This window comes from Emys orbicularis, chromosome 1 (genome assembly GCF_028017835.1).
Source record: "Emys orbicularis isolate rEmyOrb1 chromosome 1, rEmyOrb1.hap1, whole genome shotgun sequence".
Classification (NCBI taxonomy): domain Eukaryota; kingdom Metazoa; phylum Chordata; order Testudines; family Emydidae; genus Emys; species Emys orbicularis.
In genome coordinates this window covers 199,322,208-199,347,716 of record NC_088683.1, presented here as the reverse complement: position 1 = coordinate 199,347,716, position 25,509 = coordinate 199,322,208, and the positions used below count along the sequence as shown (strand labels likewise).

General features: G+C 37.8%; 1 protein-coding gene across 1 annotated transcript; it reads right to left on the bottom strand.

Annotated features, from left to right (window-relative positions):
• Positions 1-710: 710 nt before the first annotated feature.
• Positions 711-25,462, bottom strand: USP16 (ubiquitin specific peptidase 16). Its single transcript, XM_065397419.1, has 18 exons — positions 25,337-25,462; positions 23,198-23,293; positions 18,432-18,610; positions 17,676-17,779; positions 15,615-15,718; positions 12,396-12,583; positions 10,738-10,830; positions 9,748-9,878; positions 9,263-9,350; positions 8,128-8,203; positions 7,633-7,724; positions 6,719-6,775; positions 5,187-5,351; positions 3,855-4,515; positions 3,057-3,151; positions 1,636-1,722; positions 1,121-1,277; positions 711-996 (listed from the first exon to the last, which is right to left on the bottom strand). The coding sequence occupies exons 2-18, from the start codon at positions 23,259-23,261 to the stop codon at positions 875-877; spliced, it is 2,463 nt and encodes an 820-aa protein (XP_065253491.1). The 5' UTR covers positions 23,262-23,293; positions 25,337-25,462; the 3' UTR covers positions 711-874.
• Between the last annotated feature and the right edge of the window lie 47 nt (positions 25,463-25,509).

Here is a 25,509-nt window from a genome sequence, read left to right as displayed (position 1 = left end):
AAAGTCTCCTTTAAGATTGTAGTTAAGAGCCACATCTTCACTTGAGGCCACCTATTTTTTCTCTGAAAATCTTTACACTCCTTAGTATGTAAGAATGATCTTTTGCAACATGACTTTGCCATAATACAAAATACTATATAGAAATTTGCTATTCAGCATGGAATTGACTCCATGAAGCACTGTATTTGCAAGTTTTCACAAGGTTGGCTATCTTTGCTTATAAAAATTAGAAGGAGGCTGAACAGGTGAAGCAGAACACAAGGGAAGTGTTCTACCTATAACCCCTTTTCCCCAACATCTTTAGACCAGTTCTGGGGGGGGATACACTTTTGCAAAATATGTTCTACATCTTTTCTGTCAAAAAATACCACAGCTTGTGAACTGTACCTCCCAGGCCCTACTGGTCAGGCAGGGGGTGCAGCTGGGTGAGGAGGAGCGAGATTGCTCACACAGCCCTGCAGGAGCCCTCCTGCCAGCAGGAAAGGCAAAGTGGCTCCCTGGGACTTGGAAGCCTGCTGCTTCCACTTCCCGTCTGTGTCTCCCTGCGCTGCAGGAACACACTGCCGGGTATCTGGTTAAAACTGGTGACTGGACACTAAAAATTGTTCAAAGGAGTCAAATAAATGGTTCAGACCTGAAGTTGTTATGGAAAAAGACAAAATAGCTTTTTATTTAAAAGCAATGGAACTATTGGAAAAGTATAAGTTAATATTTCATCTGCCAGTATTTCTAGGAAGCATGAGATTTCTGCAGTAGACAGTTTCAAGTCTAATTGAACATGATTTACAAGTCATTTTTCTCTGATTTAACATTTCTTTATTTTAAGATGTTTAAAAACCATAAAGTATTGTGTGAGGAACACATCCCAGGTTAATTATAGCAGTCGTTCGTAGAACAGGAGATAAGCTTGTGAGTTCAGCACTTTAGATACAGCTACAGGTTGCACATGGGTATCACTGATGTGAAACCACTGTCCCGCTGATTCAGTTTCTAAAGCTGTTAACAAAAATTTAAAAAAAATCTTAAAAGTAATGCTGAAGCAGAAATGTCACAAGTTACTACCAGTTTAGAGAAATTCCATTTAAGATTGGACTGTTGTGAAAATACTGGTGACACTTACCTTGGGGAATTTCTCCACAGAGGACAAGATCAGAAAGATGGTTTCTCAGAGTTCTCATCTTGGCATAGGCAGTGTAGTGTCCAGACCTCATTGTGCCACTATGTTCAACCACCCCATATAGAGAGTACAATACTCTCTTATTCCCTTCAGCAACATTCTGTGAAGTGACAATTTTGTTATAGTGCCAGTGTAGTACAGATATTGAGATTCAACCTAGCTGAAATGTCAGCCTTTCAGACCAGTGTGTTTTGATTCCATTGTTCTGTACTGAGTCAGTTCTGATTCCGCTTGTCAGTGTAGAAGCAATGTGTTAATGACTGACTTAACATAAGAGCTTAACTATACGTTAAATGACGAGGTCAGTGAAGTTTTGGGATATGGTATGGGGAGATTGATTAATGGCTGACTGTTTTGAGAACATACCAAACAGTTTTCAAAAACAAACACACACCTCTTGCTGTAAGGGTTGACCGGTCGAACTATTTGAAAAAGAATTAAAGGATTTTTTTACTTGCCTTGCATTTAATTGCACAGAAAGGAGCCAAGTCTATCACTTCTGGAAACTTTATGTGTTTGTTAACTTTACGTAGATTAAATCCTGCCTAGAAATAAAGATAGAAATGAAGAAACACAAACAGGACTTTAAATCTTGACATATATAAACAGGTGATAGAAGTCTGTTCTGAAAAGGTTACAAGTTTAGTTATTTTAAAAAATTCCAACAAGACTTCAAAGATTCATTTAGAGCACAACCAACCTTTGGATGGAAAACAAAGTTGGGAGGTAGGGAAGAGGAAAGACAGACTATTACTTCCAACAGTCATGCTTTTCGGTTCTTTATGGCCATGTTCCAAATTTCCTCCTGTCTATGGTTTCTCTACACATTTCTCTGGAGCATAGGGCTACATGGCTGTTTAATTTACAGATTTAGCATGTATTGGCATTAATGACAATAGCAGTACAGTTATAAGAAGAGTATACTTTTAAAAATTCTAGTTGGAGGACACCTCTGATCCATTGCTAAAGACAGTGCAGAAAGGTTGTCTATACTACATTCTCCATCCTGGTTTTAAAAGTCTCAAGTGATGAGCCTTCTATCACTTCCATTCAAATGCTATTCTACAGCTCAATAGGTACTAATGTTGAACATCAAGAAAAGCCTCCCCAGCTTCCTTCCTTTAATTTAATCACAAATATATCCCACTGGATCATTTTACACAATTCTGCTCACTCCCTGGAGTTTCAGCTACTTAGACAGTTATATCCCTACTTGATTGTTTGGCCATGGTGCATTATATAATTATTAATTTTAAACTTTTAAGTCAATCCTTTCTGATATTCATTTCCCCCTTCTCATTTCTCTCTAGTTTATCGCTGTTTTTCTGATATTGAAGAGCCCCAAACTGAAAGCCATAATCTAGGTACAGAGGGAATATAACCTCTGTAGTTAATATGATGCTCTGTATATTCACACCCTTTCAAAATACATGATCACATTGCAAGCTTGTATCTAATTTACTGCCCTCCACCAGCATTTAGATGTCTTTTAGCTGTACTGCCTTCTATTTATGTATTTCTTAGAGTGGATCTCCGTTGCGGATCATCCTTCTCCATATTTAGTAAGTTTGTTTTTCAACATGAGTCAATTTATTTTTTGTCTATATTTCTTAATTCTACATTTCTGGTAGTTAAAGTGTTTTAATAAACGTCTCTTTGCTAGAAGAACTCAAGAATTCTAAGAAATATTACAGAAAGCAAGAGTAACAGGAATAAATGCATCAGGAATATTTCTCACATTACCTATATATTACTTCTAAAGTTGTAGAAAGAATAGTAGTTAATGGAACAAGTTTATACGGAAGTCAAGATCCATTAACTTCCATGGGTTATTACTAAATAAAATTTTAAAATACGAGAGTTAACCAGTTAATAATACCTGTTGAAATCTCTTTAAGTGAAGTGTTAAAATTGGAGGAGCAAGAGAAATTAACATTTGCTTTTTGGCATTAGTGTAAACATGCTTCTTCTCACCTAAAGGAAAGAGAGAGCACCATTGGTTAGATAGTCAAGAATAATGCAATAACAACATGTAAAATTTTTCTAATATGAAAGTGAGTAAAATCACGTACTAGGACTGGAAACAATTTATTTCATCCATCATTATAATATGTTTAAGACACTGATGATTTCCCTTCAAAATTATAAATGTTTACAAGCTGCCATCTTCATGATGGTCCTAGTTCAAGAGATTAACTAGTGTATATCACATCACCACATCATCTGCTTGAATAGGGTGAGTTCTAACACTCATTTCTAGGACTTCTATAGAATTACATGCTGAATGGTGCTTTTATTAGTCTGCTGGACAAATTTCTGCATGTTCTCCATCTATGGCTCATGTGCTATAGTAATTTTAAAAGTTTAACATTTAAAGAGTTTAAAAAATTGCTTCATGTTCCATCCTACTATACAGCCAGATGGTGAGCCACCTTGCTCTATACTGATGGTAACTTACAAGTAGTTCCATTGAAGACAATGGGGCTACTCATGAGTAAGTGCTCACTAATAGGAGTAAGGGGTTCAGTCTGGCCCTTAAATACTGAGTATCAATAGATCCAAGAGAAACTACTCATGCAAACCTGTTTAAAAACAAGCACAAAGAGAATGAAGATAGCAGATATGGACAGATTTAGAGTTGGTTTTCTAGTTTGTAAGTAAAACTTAATTGGCATACTTTTTCCACTAGTCTTTGGTCCATAATGTCTTTGTGTACACACATCACAGAGCAATTTATTAATCTCACTGAGTTTCTCATTACGAGTGAACTGATATAAACAATGAAGGATTGAACCTTCTTCTATGTTTAGGTCTTCCCTGTTTGCAAGAGTACGAAATGCTGTTTCTGGGTCCTCATTCACCACCTCATATGTCTTTAACTCAGCCATATGAAGGTCATCCAAGATATCCATATCAGAGTCAGTAACAACATCTAAGTGTAATTTTTCTAAGTTAGTAGCAAGTTCCTCCTCTTCCCCATGATAATCTTCTTTAACAGATAGATTGTCAAGTCCACTAATACACTCAGTAGTAGAAACTAAACCTTTCATAGCAACATCCATATTGGTTTCATTATCTTCATATTCTTGTTCTGGATTTTTTATACTTTCCTGGGCACTATGTACATCTGTACTATTCTCTTGATCATTTAAATCTTTCTGATTTAAGCAAAGTTCTTCACACTGACTGGAAGATTCCTCCTCTTTTTTCAGGTCAGTGACTTCAGAGTTTATTTCTCCCTTTGTTTCTTTATCTTCCTTCACATTTTCTTCAGATTGTTCCATAGAACTGGTTATCTGAAGCACCTTTCCTTGAATTTTTTGCTGCCGACGCTGGTTCTACAAATAAAAATATGCAGTGTACTGTACAATACTGTATAAAAGCAGAGAAAAAGTTGCTGTATTTTTATCTGCTATGCACCATTTATTTTGGAAATACCTTATTACTTCAAGCAACAGGAGTTGCCATTTAAAAAGGGAATGATCTAATTTAGCAATCATAACAATTAGAGAGCATCAACTCAAAATGATTATGGCCAGTGTCACCCTCACCCAACGTCTCAAATGCAGTCCTCTCACACTTCCAATTAGAATACCCATCCTGCAATCCAAATCTGAATTTTTTTCATGTCCCCAAAACGTTTTTTCTTGCCTATATTCCTCCAGAACCATCTAAGTGTTTCTCTTGCAGTCACTGACAAGAGAAAAGCCTTCTGGTGTATGTTAATGCTGTTTTAGTCAGGCAGCACATGACTAACTAGTTCAGCAGTTCTGGGCATATTAACTGGTGCTGCATTAGGAAAGCAGGCAATAGAAAATAAATACAACTTCACAACAGGTAAAATAAGATATTTGTTCCTGTAAGCTTTGCACTTGAGTGGGGAGAAATTATTAGTTGTCCCCTTACAAATGATCATCCTACACATAAAGTGGACTAAACAAAAAGTCTAGCATTTTATCTTATGCCCAGGGTGAAAGTGCTTAATATTTATTTTTGCATCATAACCAACCTTGGCTTGCTTTTTGGCCTGTTTCTTTGCTTTCTTCTGCAGGTGCTTACTTGCACCAGGATTATCACCCCTTTCCTTCATATAACTGTCATTGTCTTCATCCTCTTCATCCTCCTTTTCCTTCATCTTTTTAACGTTTTTCTCATTTGAACTTTTCTTAACACTCTAAAAATCAAAACAGATTTGATCAAACAAACATGGTGCCACCATCATAGTTTCAAGGACAAAGACTTCAGATTAAAGATTTAATTTAATATCAGTTATCTTATTTTGAAAAAAAACCCAACAAAAACAATATCGCCCCTCCCCCCCCCCCCAAAAAAAATTGCAGAGAGACTGGCATATTACTAAGAATTTTAAAATTAAGCTGCTGATTTTTTAGGTATTGTAACAAAACATTCACACACACACACACACACACTCACTCTAAGAGCCTGATTCCGCTGCTCTTACTCTTACTGAGTAGTACCTTACTCCACAAGCAATCCCACTGAAATCTATGCTTGCAGAGTACAATACTACTCATTGTGAGTCAGGATGGCAGAACCAAGCCATAAACATTTAAAGATGGAACTTAACATTCAGGTTTACTGATATGAATCTCACTGAATCCACAAAAGATACTAAATATTTTAGATAGTTTAGAATAACTTCAATAAATAGGTAGTAAGTGTTTGCAGGATCAGGCGCTCTATTTGCTTCTATTAATATGAAAAAAAAAAGGCCAGTCAATGCAGGAGCATTTTATCCAAACATCTTTTGGATGAAATATGTATTTTTAAAGTTTCTTCCCTTAGTGGTTTTTTTTTTTTTTGTTAAATGTAGTACTACTTTCATATGTTTTGAAGATGAAAGGAGATATAATGTGTGCTGATGGCAAAAATGAAACAGATATAAATCTGAAACAGAAACTATTTTTAGATTGATCAGTTAAATAAGTGCTCTAACCATATGTTTCTTCACCTTGATAGTATATGATAAGGCTCTGAGTATCAGTATTAGATAGGAAGCCTCCATTACTGTCCCCAGTGCAGTAAATAGACAGGAACTTAATATTTGAAGAGCCATCTAATTTGCCTCAGGAAAGTATGGCTATTGACACATTAATATCATGAGATCTATTTAAATTTTAGACTCATGACACTGAAGAATGCCTAAATGCTTACCTGAGATAACGTTCTTTACAAGTCAGCCAGCCTTTCAGTGTAGCAGATTTTTTCTAACCAAGGTACTAACTAATGATAGAAATATTAGCAGACATGGCAGTAAAATCACCAATGCCCTGCCTACAGTAGCATTCCCAACCATCAGATAATTTTCAAAGAGGGCTTGTGTAGCCACAACCTGTAGAACTTACCTTAAGGAAATGCATTGTTATTCTCTATCATTTTATTGTGCGACTTTATTAGGTAAGATTATTGAAGATAAGCACCTTTTGAAATTACGTACTTTTAAAAAATTTCCTCTCTAAGATCCAGCTAACAGAACTGCACACCAAAACGAATATAAAAAAAAATACCTCTGATTCTTACCTGATCATCTAACACAGGCAGTGACAAATCAAGGAAAGACTCATGGACCAAGGACACCTTAAGCAAACAGATTTTACTTAATATAATTAGAGAAACTTTGTTTTTATTAGTTAGAAGTCTAAACACAAATTAGAAGCTAGCACTCCGCTATGGATATAATGGGGGCAGGGGAGAACGGCTCACCATTTCTTGAAGTCTAGTCATGTATTTACACGCCTACCTATGGACTTAAGCTCTTAACTTTAGGCACTTAAAGGTCCTGGCTTAGAATTTTTTGAATGAAGCATCTTTGCCATTTGTTTCCCTTCTCTTTTGCCTGTTTCTGGGATAGCACCCAATGCATGCTCTTACTTGCACATACAAATTATGATTGTTTATATTTATATACCTCTACGTCAATATAATGCTGTCCTCGGGAGCCAAAAAATCGTACCGCGTTATAGGTGAAACCGCGTTATATCGAACTTGCTTTGATCCTCCAGAGTGCGCAGCCCTGCCCCCCCGGAGCACAGCTTTACCGCATTATATCCAAATTTGTGTTATATCGGGGTAGAGGTGTATTTACAAAACAGGAACCCATGAACCAGAACCAACATCCCTACTAAATCTTATAACTCAAGATCCCTGCAGTTTTTCAGAATTAAGAGAAGCTTCCACGCAATCCTCTCCAAGCATTCAGTTCTCATCCCCCCATCAAGTCCTGGGAGAACAGATGAGATTTGCAGTACAGGTGAACAGATATTTCTGTCCAATTTTACCTTTTGAGAAACTTGCAGCTCCTGCTGCCTAGTTTCCTTCATTTAATAAATTCTTATCTAATACATCTTATTTCTACGTATATTACTACTTGTTTCTTCTGTGCACAAGTCTTATACACAGTATTTTAGACTATACCAAGCAGACAGTCTACATACCGTTCTGCACTCCTCACACATGATTGTACTAGATAATTCTCCACCAAAGATTCTGTCCACAAAAGTTGGTATTGCCTTTTTCTTTTCATACTCTGAAAATCAGAGAATTCATTCAAATATATGTCAAACAATAACTTCACCTGTACATTAGTGACTGCTTTGATTGGATGTTAAGCTGTGTGTAAACAGGGAGGTTGCAGTGTAAAGTCCATGGTCTGCATTTGTTGTGCCCTTCCCGCAGCCCCCATTGGCCGGGAGCCGCGATCGGCCGAACCTGCGGACGCGGCAGGTAAACAAACTGGCCTGGCCTGCCAGGGGCTTTCCCTGAACAAGCGGCGGACCGGCTTCGAGAACCACTGCTCTAGACAATATGTTAATTTAGAAAATGTGTTCTAAATCCTGCAACTAAATTACATTTGAAAATATTAAAAAATGCATGAGTAATGCATTGTCCAGGTTTCAATTATCAAAAATAATTTTAAACTGTTATTTTACCTTTAATTTTCTTTTTTAGCTCTTCATTTTTTTGGTCAGAGTCATTCAACGCTTTAAATATTCCAACACTTACTCGCTGAAAGTTAGAGTAAATAAATATTCCATCATAAGACTTAACAAAACATTGTTTCCTAAATGCGTGTTCAGTTAAGCATTTCAGTTGGATAGAATTCCATCTTCACCAATTAAAAAGAATTAAGCTTAATAAACTATAATCCCCATACTAGGAAAGTAACAAGACTGTCTGCACTCTGCAGAAACATGAAATATTCCCCACATTTGGGCTTTTCTAAAGCCATTTCCAGGTGTTTCGGTTAACATATTTAGTAGGAAGTCCAAGGAATAAACAGTCTCCCAACTAAGCCCAGATGCAAACAAACCATAAATCCTCCACAAGGATCCCTCACCCTACTAAAACAAAATATTTGTTTCATAAAACTCTTGTAGACAACCACCCACCTTCCAAACCAATTGCTTTTCAAGGTGCTTCTACAGCAATATGAGGCCAGCAACTTATTAATATTTACAGGACTTCAGACACCTATTTCAAGTTCTTGTTATGTTAATATTAGCCCATTGCTTTCAACATGGGCAGAACTGGGCCCACTGTTTAGTACTCTTGATTCTATTAGTACATCATCAACAAAAGATAGAAAATAACCCAAGATTCACCAGAATGCACCCCTCCAGGCCCACAGTTTTATCTAGAGAATAATATTCATTGACTTGTTTTCCCTGCTAAGTATTCACAGCTATGGCCAGGTCCAAGTACAAGCAGCTGGACTCCCTTCCTCTATCATAGCAGACTGCAGATAGTACCCTAAATAGTCTCCTTTTATGGATGATTGTTTGGGAAGAGAGAGGATAAAGAAATCCTCTAACTAGCCCTCCTCAAAAATCCTAACATTGATCACACAATCATGCAAATGACAATGTGGAAAAGTCAGTTCAGTATTAGCTGGAATGTGGTCTAAAAATTCTTTGCAGACCTAACAAAAAGGGCTAAAACGTAAAACAGTTAGCTCTGTTTACAATACACCTAACAATAATAAAAGACATTAAGAATAAGGTTTACTCTGTCTAAGTATACTGATTTTAGTGCTTTGTTGAACACCCACACTGTTTAAGGACTTACTTGGATCTCTTCTGCCCTCATCCCATCCAGTAAATAACGAAGCAATTCCTGGCTGTCTTGCTGCTGGTAACCTTTAAACCGTATTGCTCTGTTTAAATGGAATGAGACTGATATAATATATATATATAAAATTAAAATGTGAATTATTTTCAACTTGTCCACAGAAGACAGAAACAAATCTCAAGTGCTGATGAAACAGATACCTGTATGTATACGGGAACTTCTGAAAAATAGGAAGCTGAGAGGGTAGAAAGTCTCATTTTATAGGCTTCTTTCATTTCACTTTAACTCATTTCTATTTTAGACTACACCAATGTCTTTGAAAAGTTTATAGATACCATCTGAACTTCTGCTGGCACATGCATGATGAGAGATAAATGAAAACGTTTTTTGTTAATAGTAAAAACTGCTCTACTACTATATAATCCAATGTTAACATTAATTCTTTCAGTCATTATTAAAATGCATTATGTGTAGATACTCACTTTTTACAAACCTGAGCAAAGAGTTCTTTAGGAGTGACCGTTCCCTTTTTTGTCTCTTGCATCTCTGAAAGGAACTGGCACATAGCTAATGTAAGGGGCCCAGGCTGCTCAAGTTTTATCACCAGAGGTTCCTTTTTAAACAACAAAAACAAAAATCAAGTTTTGTTTTGCATTCTTACTTCAGTCAGACTTATGGATTCATTTGAAATTAGTTCAATATTAGAAAAACGGAACGCTTGTTTTAACTTCCTGAAATATGATCCATTATAAAACAACATTTAGTAAAAGCTTAATTCTCTGATTTTCTAAATGAAACGATAGGAAATAAGTTTACATAAGGCAGAAATGGTTGGAGAACATTTCCTCATTACACAGTATCCTTAGACTCAGCACACTAAGGATAATTTATTGTTTAATTTCAACTCTGAATGTTCTGGGTTTCTCATATTTATTTATTTTTTTAAATGGCACCATTTTTGTGTTTGTTCCTGTTTTACAATGCACAAAATAACCCAAACATACCCTCAAGTTAATGAAATGTACACTATCCAAGTTAAGTGTCCGGGGATTTCCTTAGTTTTCATTTTCATTTTTAAAATTTGTAAGCTCCCGAGTCCCCAGGCTGAAGGAATAGCAGGATCACATCAAAGGGGAACAGTTATCCTTCCTTTCCTTTACAAATTTTAAAATTTGATTGAAAGTGGCGTCTGACCAGACTTCACCAATACCAAAGTTACAAGAATAATGTTTTTAATGTAATGGGAATTTCATTGTAATGGGAATACTTCTATGAATTTATTCAGCATATTAAATCTGCCACTTAACTGTACATCTTGGGTGAATTCCTGACTCCTCTAAAGTCAATGGTAAAACTCCCATTGACTTTAACGGAGACAGGACTTACATTTTTCCCTAAAATTTCTCCAAAAAACAACTGACTAGTTTTTTAATGCACCTAAAAAATTACTTTATAAACTGCAACATACATACTGTTGAAAATTCTGGTGGCTCAATGTTAACTGTTGTTCCAGGCATTTTAACCTCCTTCAACAGCTCTCTCAGAACTGGTGTCTGTGATAAATTCTGTAAGAGATCAAAAAATCAAATTAAAGTCTGGTAATTAGGAAAAGTCAACTACTGATGCAATTAATGCAGTGCGTAATGTAGTGGTTACAACATTATTTTTCAACACCTAGAAGTTGAGTGCAAACTACCACATTGGATACAACTGTAGGAAGTTTGAGAAAGTGGGGTTACTTTGACTGAGAACTCTAAAGGTATTACAAGAATATTAATTAATAACTTCTTGTTTAAAACATTTAACATTTGAAAGAATTAGCACCAACCATTTTCAGTTATTTCCTTAATCTCTGTACCCTGAGTTACAGTCTACAGTTCATATTATTATAGGCAAAACAGATGAGTCATTATAAAAGTGTAATAAATATAACACAGCAGTTTGTACCAGTCACTCACAAGTATGCCTTTCCATTCCCAACGTGCTTCTGCATATCTCCTCCAAGATTTATCATCAAGCATTTTAATTTCATATGGCCAAAACTCCCTGCCCAGCTCTCCAAGTCCTTCCAGCACCATCATTCTGTTTGTCACTCAGGTGTGTAAACTGGGGGGCATATTTGACTCCTGCCTCTCTCGCCTCACACATCCAGACAGTATCCAAATCCTGCCACTTTATAACAGTTCCAAATGTGGGCTAGTGAGCAAGGTAGTGTAGCCTAGTGGCTAGAGCACTGGACTGGGACACAAGAGACCTGGGTTCTATTCCTCGCTGTCACTAGCCTGCTGAATGACCTTGGGTAAGTCACTTTACATCTGTGGCTCAGTTATAAAATGGGGATAATAATGCTTACTTCCCTTTTGAAAGGCACTTTGAGATATGCTAATGAAAACCACGGTATCAGAGCACCTATGGATTAAGTTATTGTTACACTGCTAGAACCCTAGTTCATGCCTTCATCTTTCATTACTACTGCTACCTTTCTGACCTCACTGACACAAATTACACCCGCCTCCCCCCCCACAGTTCATTCAAGAAGTTGTTCTGGCCGCATCCCCACCTTTCCGCGTCCCTGTTTTGGCTTCCTATTCACCATTATCAAATTCAAGCTTCTCATATTCACCATGAGGACCATTCACAATTCTGTGCCTGTTCCCCTTTAGTTATCTGCTATTATTGTGTTGTTCCTCTCTCCCAAACACTACACACTACCAGCCTTGAATGCCAATTTGTCTGCTTCTCCCACAAATGACCACTTGCTTCCAAGTGGAACAGGAATATCACCTTTCCCTCAAGACCCACTTCTGCTGGAATGCCTACAAGTGATAGCTAGGTACTATAGAAAAAGTAGTCTTATAATTTGAAAATCACGTTGCTCAATAGCTAACCTAAGTAACTATGTGATCTTACTTTCATTAACCATCATCCTCTGTTCTCCTCCCCGATCCCTCTACAACTGACTTGTTCTGTTTGGTCTCCAATTAGACTGCAAATTCTTTAGGGCAGGGATCATGTCTGCATGCTTGTACAGCACCTACCACATTAGGTCCTGATCTATTTTAGGTCCTTTTGGGGCTACTACAACATTAAAAATCTGAATCTGAAGGGGTTGCAACAATATTTAGTGTACCTGCATAACAGCATTAAAGAAACATGTATTCCCCAAGTTACTAAGTCCTTTCACAGTCAGTGCTTCACTGGTATTTGAAGAATTGTCTTCTTTGATCACGCCCTCCTTTTTTTCCTTCTCCTGCTCATTTTGGTTTTCTTTTTCTACTTTTTTATTTTCAAATTCTTTGTTTTCTTGATCTTTTGACACTGAAATACAAAAAAGAAAAATGTTAGGTACCTGGGGTGAGTTGGAAACAGATTATAATATTTTGTAGGAGACCTAGAAAAATGCTCCACCTTTGAAGACAGCAGTAGAAAATTACAAGGGTTAAATTTTAAACCCATGCCATTCAAGAATCACATTTCAAATATAACATTTCAATGTTAGGTTTTGAGGTCACTTCTTGCACATCATAATTTAACAAGACTAATCTGTGCTGTTTAATATAATCATCAGTTGAATACTGTCATTTAACAGACATACACCTTGAAATTTAATGTGTGTTCTTGGAAATTCCAGATCTGTGGAGTCAAAAGTCATTCTACCATTGCATTTTCTATAGCACCCACCACTATAGCATCTAAGATCATGCTGCACATGAAATGGCAGCTATGGTCTACACAGAAGTAGGTGGAACAGAACTGTCCTGTATGTAAGTGTTCTCATGCCAATGCTTTTATAACCTAGAAAGATGGTGTTAGAGAGCGAGCGAGCTTTTATTTAAGTGACATCTGTATCTTGAGGATCTTTTCCTGAAATTCATGTGCATCACTGAAAGATGCTCCTAGGTAGTTTCAATAGGGAGTTCCTAGGGAAGTCGAGTACAAATCCCATCAAAAACACCTGCTAAATAGCTGCCACAGTCTTCCTTTGACAGGGCTCTGACTAACAAGACATTCAGATACGATATGACTGCATCATCTTCTTCAGCGTAACAGCAACCCTCACAATGACTCAGGTTCATCTTGAGTGCAGTGGTCCCAGATTCCCTCCATGTTTCTCACTTTTGTACACCAAGTTAGAGCTTGTGAGCCAATTCCTGATTCCATTAAAGCCAATGGCAAAGCTCCCACTGACTTCAGCAGGATCAGGATTTGGCCTCACTATTCCAGACTAGTACGGAAATTGATAAAATAATGGAGATTATTTTCTTACTTGTAAATCAGGTTTACAGGATTCCTCAAAAAATGTGGTGCCTTTCCATTCCTAGCTAACTAAGATCGGTCACTTTTTTTGTACGGCGGGTTAAGTTGGTTACGTTGGTTGAGCTGCTCACATACATCTCTCTCTCGGATCATGTTAACTCTCTTATCCACTAATTGCAGTTTTCTTAACAAATGTTAGCCTTGTTTCTTAGCAATATTTTTTTTGCATCAATAATCACAATTAAGGATGTCTGTCCCAGAAGTCAGTGAAGGTACCTGTCTGTTCCTCACCTATTGGAAAGATTATTTGACTCACCTCGCTGCCCAGCAAAGTGAAGAGAGGTGGAATTTAAATCTTACTAGTGTGGACTAGGGCTATAAATGTAATTTGAAACAAAGCAACTACATTAATAGGAACACTTCAGTTATGGTTTTAGCCCCATAGTTCACAGGACAGAAAAATATGGCCCAGGCAACACACTTCATTTCTGATCTGTAGGGACCACTTTTAGAGGTGAAAGTGGAGTTCAATCATAGAGCCCACTGAATCCTCAGTTTTTCTACTAAAACTGCCAGTTGTGACGATTTTTACAACTTGTCTGCTAGGAAATGGATTGACATTACTAATTCAGAGAAAGTTGTATTCAGTTGTAATCACCTAGGGGTTACTTACCTTATAGTACCTAGTTCTTAGAGATGCTGTCATCCCATTTTAGATGTGCATGCTCCTTACACAAAATTAGAATAGCAATGCCTTTGTGCCTCCCCATCCCCCAACCATGGACATAAAGGGCAGAGCAGCCACAACCATCTCTTAGTTTCCTTGCTAATTCAAAATCTCAGGTAAAGAGGACTCTGAAAAAATATGAATAAAGGGCAGGTCTGGGATCCACAAGGATGACATCTAGAAGAACCAGTTACTATAAGGCAAGTAATGGCTTTTTCTTCTTTGAATAGCACTCTGTGTGGATTCCACTCTAGGTGGCCGATAACCAGTGCCCTATTCTGGATTCCTAATTGCCAGTAACCAAACAGTGGCCTTCCAAATTTGGTGTATGATCTTGTGGCCAGGTCAAAGGTATAGTATTTAATACAGCAATGGGATTACTCTGCGTAGCTGCCTTGCAAATGTCAATGGGGATTCATGTAAAGCATGTAGAGAAGGGAGCCTGTGCTCTAGTAGAATGAGCTTTGATATTTGGAGGAAGGGGTGGAGCAGCATATGATAGGTTGAAATACACTACGTAATCTATTTAGATATTCGCTGGGAAGAAATGGCTTGCCCTTTAGAAGTGCTACTTATGGCAACAAAGACAGGGAGATTGTCCAAAGGGCTTTGGCCTATCAAGATAATATAGCAAGGACCTAGAACATCCAAGGTGTAAAGTTTCTTATCCCCTGGAGAAGAATGGGGTTTTGGAAAGAAAATGGGGAGATTAATAGATTTCCACTTAAAATGGAAATCTGACAACTTTGGGAATAAAATTGGGATGAGATCTCAACATCACCATCTCTCTGTAGAATACTGCATAAGGCAGGTCAGCTTTGAATCTGTCTATTTAGATTAAGGTAATGGTGCAAAGTGCTGAGAAGTTAAATTAAAAAAATAAAATAAAACTAAATAAAGAAGAGGGGGAATTTGTTGGGAAATTCCCCTACCTAGAGAAAAATTGCAAGGAGGGGGAAATTCCACTAAGGGACAGGGTGCAGACACTCCTTGCTGCTATGGGCAATAAAAAAAGAACTGAGATATAGTTGCAGCCACCTTGCCCTTTATGGCCTCAGGGAGGTCCCCCATGGGGACATGCACAGCACAGGCACGGATGCTACTCTTCACATAATCTCATCTCCTGTGCCCCCACAGTGGAATCCACATCACACACATACTCTAGGAACAACATTCTGATTCCAGAAGGAAGTTTTTCCTGTCCCCATATTTTCCTTTTGAAAAGGTTTAGAAACATTAGGTGAAATCCTGACCCCATTTCCTAACATCTAAACCCCACAATTAATATTGTATTGTCTTGATTTACAGCAGTGCCTGCTGGGCTCAAGGTGCTTTCAGTTAACTATATACCTTATAGGTACCTACCTGTACTTGGTGTGTCGACACAAGCTTGTTTTCTAACACAATCCACGAGTTGGCCCAATCGATTTGAACTATTATATGGGACTTCATTATCACATGAGTAGCACCTGTCTCCCAAAAAGAAGCCAAAGGAGTGCAATAAAAAAAAAAGAAAGACTGAGTTAAAATTATATTTATATGGCATCAAATCACATCATCTAGAGTCATTTCTGAACTACTCCATTATACACACCTGAAAATGCTATAATTTTATAACAATCTTCTTGAATTGGGAATTTAAAAAACAATTTTGATACCAATTTACCTTCATTAAAGAAAAAGAGTGGCAGTGATATGGGAGGTGGGGATCATATAAACCCTAACTGTTGACTTTATGGACATCCTGCAGTCCTTACTCATGCAAAACTCAAATTCATTGGGAGTTCTGCCTGAATAAAGAAAATAAAGAATCAAGCCCCAAAGGAAATGATTACAAATATTAGTGGATACAAATATAAAAGTTGAAGTTTATTCTATCCAAACATTTATTTTGTTATATTTAGTTTGAATAAGATATGAACAAGTGTATTCTGCTTGTCCTGTTAATGTATAGTTTTGTTTTATTTGCCTTTTTAATTGCTGATACAGTTGTGATTTTATTTCTAAGAGAACAAAAACCAAATAAGTGTACCACTAGATCACTTCTCTGTGTTTCACATAATTTTGCTCAGAAAAGCCACACTGGTAGATGGAAATATTCTATTTATCCCCAGAGCAGATAGAGCATTGGGAGAACAATGCAATCTTCCCCACACTGTCCTGTCAACATACCTCAACCCTGACTTTGAGGAACCACCTGTCCTGTTACCTGATATAGACTTGCACTAACATATGTAACCAAACAGAACTGCTTTGACATACTGAAACATCCTAAATGAGTATATATCAAGTACACTTATTTTTAAAGTGTTAGGCACAAATGCATTTAGCAGATTTCAGGATTACAAGAAAGTGTGGATTGACTCCCATTTTTGGGAGCAGAGGAAGTTTATAATGAAGCTCTTTTTTCTAACCCACTAGAATCCCCAATACAAAGCATGGAAAGAATATGTATATATATAACCAATCTTTCATCCAACTTACTTAGGAATCTATTTTTTTGTCAACTGTTTTGAAAACTTGGTAAATTTTTAAACAGGCTCATAGTCACCATTTTAATGGGCAACACATGACAAAAACTTAAAAAGGCACCATCCTCTTCATTGTCTCTGTATCAGCTAAAAAGTTTTGAACAGAAGACAGCAATTGCAAAGTTCTTTTTATATACTGTATAAAAGATTAATCTAAGATTTTAGCATCTCCTTTGTATATTAATCACATCAAGAGATTTGAAGAACTATTTTTGGCTTTTAGTTTTAAACATCCACTTTATAATGAAATACTGTATCGCACCAATCAGTTTTAAATTCTTCATGAAGTCAGTTGTTTTTACACCAGAAAGCCTGATGTAATAAAAACCTTTATAAACTAGGTGCAATATTTCTGTCATACAATTTAGAATATCTTTTAAAAGAAGGAAATTTACACACAAAAAATATTTAACTTAGAGTTAAGTCATTGAATAAATCACATCAGCAACTTTATGTAAAAAGCACAATGACAGTATGACCATTAAAACTTTAATTTCTAACAAGACTGAAAGATTAAACATTTATCACTAATTACGTTATGTAGCCTAAGATATATGTATATTAGTAATGTTCAGACTGAAAGAGTGTCTCTTTTGAGTGACAGCATTAGGGTTGATGTGGGAATGCGAACATGAATTTTTCACGTCAATACTATCATTAAGTGAATGTATTAAATGTTAACAATATTTACTAACTGATCAGGGTCAGTCTTATGGTAATGCTGTAGTAAAAGATTTTATTAATTATTTCAGCAACCGTAACTCTAAGTTAAAAGTTTTTTGTATGGAAATATCCTGAAAGTTTTGAGAAGTCTACAAACAAAACACAAATAAATCACACCCCCGTTTTTATTTTCTTCCAGTTATGACTTTTAACTGTTGCCTGACAAACTCACCACACACTCCAGTTGTCCAAACTGAGAACCAAACAATGGGGTTCTGATCTTGGTGTTGTATAATGCTTTAAAGCATGCTGCTCTTGAGAATTTCTGCCACAGCCCTATAACATTGATAACCAGAAGTGTCACAAAACCCAATGGACTATCAAGTAAAAAAAAAAAATTCAGACTATAAACAAAATTTTAATAAATACCTAACAATTAGCTAAGCAAATAAAGTAATTAGTATGAATACCTCCAGAAGTTATTTCTACAGAGAAAAGGTACTAGTTGGATAAAGGATAATTATCAAGTAGCAGGGGATTTGGGCACCTAACTCCCTTAGGTGCTTTTGAAAATCCCAACTTTAAGTCCTAAAAAATGAAAAACTATTAGTCATTACATGATTCTAAATTAAGTAAGCCATATTACTACTACAATATACCATAAGATCCTGCAACAGAAATATTAATAGAAATATTATATATTTATTACAAGCAAAATAATCTGGACTTTCAAGAAGTGGAAGTCATCACGATGGAGTCTGGTCCTTAAGTCTGCTAAATGCCTTTGTGCCAAGCTTCTAGATACATTTAGTAGCAATTCAGAGCAGACACTTTTTGCCAGATTGAACTATATTAAATCATTTGTGTAGCACCACATCTGGCTACAAGTTTAACAGTAAATGAAAATTTAGTGGGCTAATTGGAAGTTCTCTTTCTTAACTGCATTATGCAACATTGAAGGGTATTAAAAAAAAAAAAAGAGAAATACCCTATGGCCACATTTTAGACATAACCATATTGAAGGGCTTTCATCTGCTTCCTCTTCAGATTTATCTGGTCTCTGATTGTCTGTCTTGCAGTCCTGACAAATGTTCCACTCCACATTCAGCAATGCCTTTTTCACATGGCCTTGTTCCAATCCCTTGCGAATGTGCTTGCACACAGGTTCTATGAAACAGAAAGTAGAGAGATAAAATGAGGAAGTCACATTTTTGCCAAGTAGTCAACATGGACACAGACTTCTAGATGTCATAAAAAAGGTGACAGGCTCATGAGCTCAAGTGGCCTTTTCATAGTTAGGGAAACAATGACATGTTAGGGGAAGTAACTGGACGATGTGGCAAAGATTTGACAAAGAGTGTGTGACCATCCTTCATTACAAGAGTTCACGATCTGGAGATATCGTTGGACTGTCAGCTATTGCTCAAATATGACCAAATAGCATTACTGAATAAGACTGTCAAATTTCTTCTGGATACAGACCTAGCCATCATAATCTATGCCTTTGTCATTTCAAGACTAGATAACTGCATTGTGCTCTGTCACAATTCAAGGCAACTGCATCTGTATTTCCCCTCAGTAATTCAACAAGGGTTTCATAGAAACATAGAATATCAGGGTTGGAAGGGACCTCAGGGGGTCATCTAGTCCAACCCCCTGTTCAAAGCAGGACCAATTCCCAACTAAATCATCCCAGCCAGGACTTTGTCAAGCCTGACCTTAAAAACCTCTAAGGATGGAGGTTGGAGGATGGAGTTTCCACTCTCAGGCTTCCAGCTCCCCTGGCCATCACCTCTCTTGGGTGGAGACATGTGTCTTCCACTGTCCTGACCAGGATATTTCCAGACTGCAGAGTTTCCTGATTATACTGTGAATTCACCAGCAAAGTCAGGCTGCCTAAGCAGACCTGCTTAGCTTCTCTCCTCAGAGACAATACACAATGTAATTGCTACAGTTATAAGTTGCCACACAACTCTTTCTATGCAAGCCTATTTATTCTTTGGGTAAAAGCATTACAGAGAAAACTTATTAAAACAATAAAAGAATGTGCATGCATGCTAATAAACATACCAGAGATCATGACAACGCTAACATGTGCTCTGGCAGGAGCAGTCCTCCTTCAAACCCCCACAAAGGGATCACAAGTGCCATGATCACAAGTTCATACTCAATAGTCCAAGTCCTTCCAATCCTACTCTAAGAATTAGGGCCTTCCATGGACCAGGGGTCTTGTCTGTTTTCTGGATCAGGAAGAAAGCCCTGAGCCAGTTTAAAACCAGGCTATTTATCCAAAAATCCTTTCTTTGTCTGTTGGTCTCTGGAGAATCCAATTTGAGCTAGTATATGCACACCTCTCCAGGGGGTTTGTGTCAAAGGGCTAATAACTGGAGGAATTACATTAGCACATACGAAGCTGCACACAACCTCAATAACACAAACAATTTGATTTTTAATACAATGGATCCTAAAGGCATTACATTCAATTAAGTAAGATTTGTGCAGGATATTATTATTTTTGTCACATTCTCTACGTAGTGCTACATCTTAAATCCACCCAGAAACTGAAGCCGATGCAGAACGTTAGCCACTATGGACTGGTCTACACTGGAAACTTACATTGGCACATCTATGTTTCTCAGGGGAGTGAAGAATCCACACCGTTGACAGAGACAGCTATGCCAACCTAACCTCCAGTGCAGACAGCACTTGGTCGACAGAAGAATTCTTTGACCTAGGTACTGCCTCTTGGGGAGGCGGATTACCTACAGCAATAGGAGAACCGATCCTGTTGCTATAGTGAGTATCACTGATGTAGTGTTTTAAGTGTAGAAGTAACCTTAGAGGCTTCTCTCAGCAGAAGACACCAGGATCTTCACTGTTTGCCTGTTAGATTCCAGATGAAGTATAAGGTACACCTCTACCCCAATATAACGCTGTCCTTGGGAACCAAAAAATCTTACCGTGTTATACGTGAAACTGCGTTATATCGAACTTGCTTTGATCCGCTGGAGTGCGCAGCCCCGCCCTCCCAGAGCGCTGCTTTACCGTGTTATATCCAAATTTGTGTTATATTGGGTCGCGTTATATCGGGGTAGAGGTGTATTGGTTTTGATCTATAAATTCCTAAAGGCTTGACAGACTGCTTATGCCATATTGCCAGAGCTACAGTCAGTGGCACGAGATGATGGTCTTTGATAGGAAGAAGTGATATAGTCATAGAACCATAGAAATGCAGGGCTGGAAGAGACCACAAAAGGTCATCTAGTCCAGAGGTAGTCAATTACTTTTTGTCAAGGTCCAAATTTCTTGGTCAAGGTATAATCAAGATCCAGACTCCAGAGAAAATAATAAAATAAACAATAATTATAATAAGTAAATAAAAAGATTTTGGGGTCAGTTCAAAAGCATCTGGCGATCCAGATTTGTCCTGCGGTCCAACTCACTACCCTGATCTAGTTTCATCTCACCTCAGTGATACAGGATTAAATATACCTAAGTATATTAAATATACCAAGTGCTGTATAAGTATATAATGAATGCTAGTATTTGCTAGTGAGATGGATATTGTTTGAGTTTGATTTTTTTATTTCTAGTTGGTTATTTCTGGGGTTTGAGTGAAGAGAAGCTGTTGGTTTTGCCTTTTACATGACAAGGAGTTTAATTTATGTACAAAGAGCTTATAACTAACTGTTTATGCATAACCTGTTAGTCAGTAAACTGAAGCAATGCATTCTAAGATTTTCCTAAGAGCCAAATAGAAATAGGTTTGGAAGAAATATGTGGTGGGGTTTATACAAATGTCTGTCACTAAGGTATTTAATGCTGCTTAGCATAGTTTGTTTCCCTATTTGCTCTAAATTAATATTTACAACAAATGCTTAATTTCTCTAGTATAAAAGCTAGAGTAAAAATATTTCAGTAAATCTGCTTACATGAAATAATTTAATTTACAAAGCATCTAAATCCATAGTTAATATTTATAGCGCTTTCTTTTGCTACCATACTCTTTCAATGAATTTAAGTAACTTGTTAAAAAAATTACATAAATTTCTGTATAATTCAAACTATTTTCTAGTACCTTTCGTAAAATTGGAATTTTTTTTATTGTTCAAGTCAATTAATAATAGCTCTAAAATCTTTCTCCTTTGCCTGGAGCAGTTGGCAGGACTATAGCCCTAGACTGTAAGAACTTCATGGCAGTGACTCAGTCTTGCTAGATGTAGAGTGCCTAACACATTGGAATTATGGTATTGACTGGGGATTCAGGCTGCTACCATAATACAAATGCTAAATAATAATACAGCCTGGGATAGATGTTTGTCTGCACAGATTAAAACATTAGTAGTCTTTGGTTTGTCTACAACAAGTCTAAATTAAATACATTTTTTGTTCAAAAGTCTTGCATATTCAATGCAACTAAAAGTTAAGTTACTGACAACTTCCAGCGTTACTTATTTTCTGTAAGTTAACTTCCATTTTGGGCTATGAGACAGAAATAACACAGGTGAGCTGGCACCTTTTAGGGAGTTGGGCAACCTTACCTGTGCCTGTTTAGCCTACCTCCCTGCTCAGGGCCCAGAGATCAAGTGACAGTCATGTAACCTACAGGGCTACAATATACAAAGAGAGGCCTCCAGCTCAGTCAAGGAGAGAATTCAAAGAAGGATGATGGCTACAAGACTTTCCCATAGATGACTTCTTCCTGGAGAGCTGACCGGGAATGTAGCTCTCCAGCAAGGGAGCTGGCCAAAGAGAGACTGCAAGAGAGACTAGATTGAGGTCACTATAGGAAGTGGCCCTGGGAAACAGAAACAATGTAGTTTGGAATTCCGGGCAGACAGCCTATGGCATTAGTGTCTCGGGGTGGAAACCTATAGGACAGGGAGGGAAAGTGGGCATTGGTCCCCACCTATGGCACTATTTAGAGAGGTGCATGGAAACACCCTGCACCAGTGGGGTAAACAAGGGCACTGAAGAACTATTTGGGGCCTGGTGGAAGTGTATACAAAAAGAAAAGCTACAGCTTGGGGAAAACTGACCTTTGAAGCAGGGCTGGGATCCTGTAATGAAGCTGAAAGGAAGGATTATGCTCATTTCAGAACTTCATTTTACTCTGAAAGAGGGGTGGACTTTTGACCAGAAGGTCAAAAAGTGTTATGGTAGCCTGTAAGTTCATGGAAGATAAATGGCAGTGAGGAAACTGAGGCAGCATTGACCTCCAAAGCCAGATGGAGTAAGATGCTGCTATTACAAGGAATAATAATTTCTCTGAAATGACATACGCATTTATAATTGTGCATTTTAATTCATACCCTTTTACTGTTAGCATACTGATCCACCCAAAAATGAAAAAAATGTATCAAGAAACTTTCCATTACACATACAGGGCCTGGCTCTGCAGGCCCTTTATACCATGAATGTCTCATGGGATTCTGGGGCATTTCCATGTAAATTGAAATGACTATTGAGAAAAGGTTTTCAGGATTGGACCTGTATGACAGTAAACATTGAATCTGACATTTTATAGATTTCCTACCAAGTTTAAGAAGCAATACTGACACTTTCTGAAGAACTTAAGTTTCAGCTGAATAAACTCATTCTTTACAATCAAATATTCAAAGAAGTAAAAGTGACTACTGTAAATGCCTTCTGGTTATTAATGGGTTGTCAATGCTCCTCACTTTCAAGACAGATGAAACATTCCTTCCACAGTACTACAGTCTTTCTATGAAAATGTTTTGTTATGAAACATACCCAAAATATCTTGAAACTCATCATCAGCCTGTATGTTTTTTCCCTTTGCTCGCTTCTTTCCCATATTAGTGCTTTGTAGTTTTCCTTACACAGAACCTAATGGGGAAAAAAAACATTAAATTCAAAACTAGATTTTGATTCTGCTTGTAAGAGGTTATACAAAAGGTAGCAGCAATCAGACAAATTTTAAATTAGCTGAATTTCAAGGGGACATGAATTCAAAATATTTCTGTACTTTACAGCTAATGCACATTTTGACCCCACTTCTGCAACCAGATCTGAGCTCTGAGGTCTATGGGACTCCACAAGGGCCCAGAGGTCCGCAATTTGTAAGAGTGGGGTCTAAACTGTCAGCAAAATTCCCCTACACTTTTTATGGCTCACCTTAATGGAGTATGGCCACAAAAGTTTTAGGAGGCAACTGTCATATTATTAGTTTATCATATTTAAATACTGACGATACTTATTTAATGAACTCTCTACTTTTGATTTATTGGAAATTCCTTTTTTTATGACTTGCTCAGCAACATTAAATAAATTGTTATTCTAGCAGCATTTGACAATATACTGGAGATTCAGATTTTTTGTGGCATTGATGTCTCTTCAATGCTGGGAGATTTCAGTTTTTGTATTCATAGAACTATCTAGTAAATAATGCAATTTAGAACAACTGTTTGAGTATACCCTTAGAAAGGGACCTAGAGAGGCATCAGTCTCTAACATCATGACAGAGCCTTAAGCAAACTGTGCATTTATGTTTGTCTTAAATAATAATAATAATAATAATAATAATAATAATAAAAAATCAGGTACTGTATGTATGGTTTAATGTATATAACAAGAAAAAGCACAAGAGTAGCTGAATTCAGAGGGGACACCCCCCACCCCAAGAAAGGTCAGATATCAGACCTTTGGCATGGAAAGGAATTCCAACCATTCTCAAAAGGACAAGTTTACCCAGGTAGTAACAGATTTAAAGATAAAAAAAAATTATTAAAGTTAATGTTTAAAATCAAATTTACACAAGTTAAGAAGGAAGGTACTGTACATCTGGGGTAAGGCTTGGGTTATGAGGGATTACAAGTGTCAGTTACAAGGTTCATAAGATATATACATACTGCATAACCAGCATAGACCCAGATTGGGATGCATACTACATTGATTTATGTGAAGGATGAAGTAGCACTTTAAAGGGTGTGGCAAATTTAACACTCTGAAAATTCAGACTAAAGAAATTATAGATTTGGAAAAGGAATTAGTTACACACTCAAAAATAAAGTTGCAATTGTCAACCTTTAGTTAAATCACAGTCATGCATTTCTAGCCTTGTCCGTTGAACTCTATCTTGCCAACAGAATGAGAAGGCAGCTGAGAATAGGTAAGTATTAAACAAATCTATGTTGTGGCTGGGAAGATGAGTCAGACAGGATCTCCTCAACTCTACTAAGCTACAAAATACTATTTATGTAGTATTAAAGGGTGTGATTTAGACCCAACAGTTTGTTAAGGCACCTGAAAGCCTTTAAAATACACCTGCTGTAGAATGGGAATAGGACATTGACACAGGGGCACTATTTTTAGAAGCAGTTTACCCCACTGTAACTTCACTAATATTTGCGGAGTCTGGTACACTAGGAATAGGACATACCTCTGATACCTACACAGTAGGTGGCAAATGTCCAGTGTAAGTGGTGCCCACTGTACCACGTATGCAACCTCTCTATCTCTAGGCATTTCTCCCACCACCACCGCCAGGCCTTCACAGGAGATGTATCCCATTGGGAAACACACACACACACACACCCCTCCTCCTCCACAGTGCAGAGTGAGTGTCAAGCAGCACAACACGTGTTCTTTGGTCCACATCTGCCCAGGGACCCTGACCAACGAGACCTCGCTGCCATAGGTGCTGGAACTGGGGGTGCTACTGCACCCCCAGGCTTGAAGAGGTTGGTATCATATACAGGGCTTACAGTTTGGTTCAATGGCTCTCAGCACCCCCACTATACAGATTGTTCCAGCACCCCTGCCCGCTGCTATCCCAACTCCCAGCCGCGAGGGACCCCGGGGCAAGGCTGCTCCTGCAGCTGCCCCCCTTCTCCTCCCCGCCCCAGGGCGCGGGCGCACAGGGCTGCCTACCCGCCCGCGTGGAGGGATGAGCGCCGCGCCTTCCAGCTCCTGCCACCAGCGCTGCTGCTGCAGCCGGCCCCTCCTCTCACACTAACCCAGGCCTGGAGTGCAGCGCACCCCACCTCGCCCGGCAACTCGGGGGCAGCCCGCTGGCTCCGATTGGCTAGTCAGCCTCATCTGAG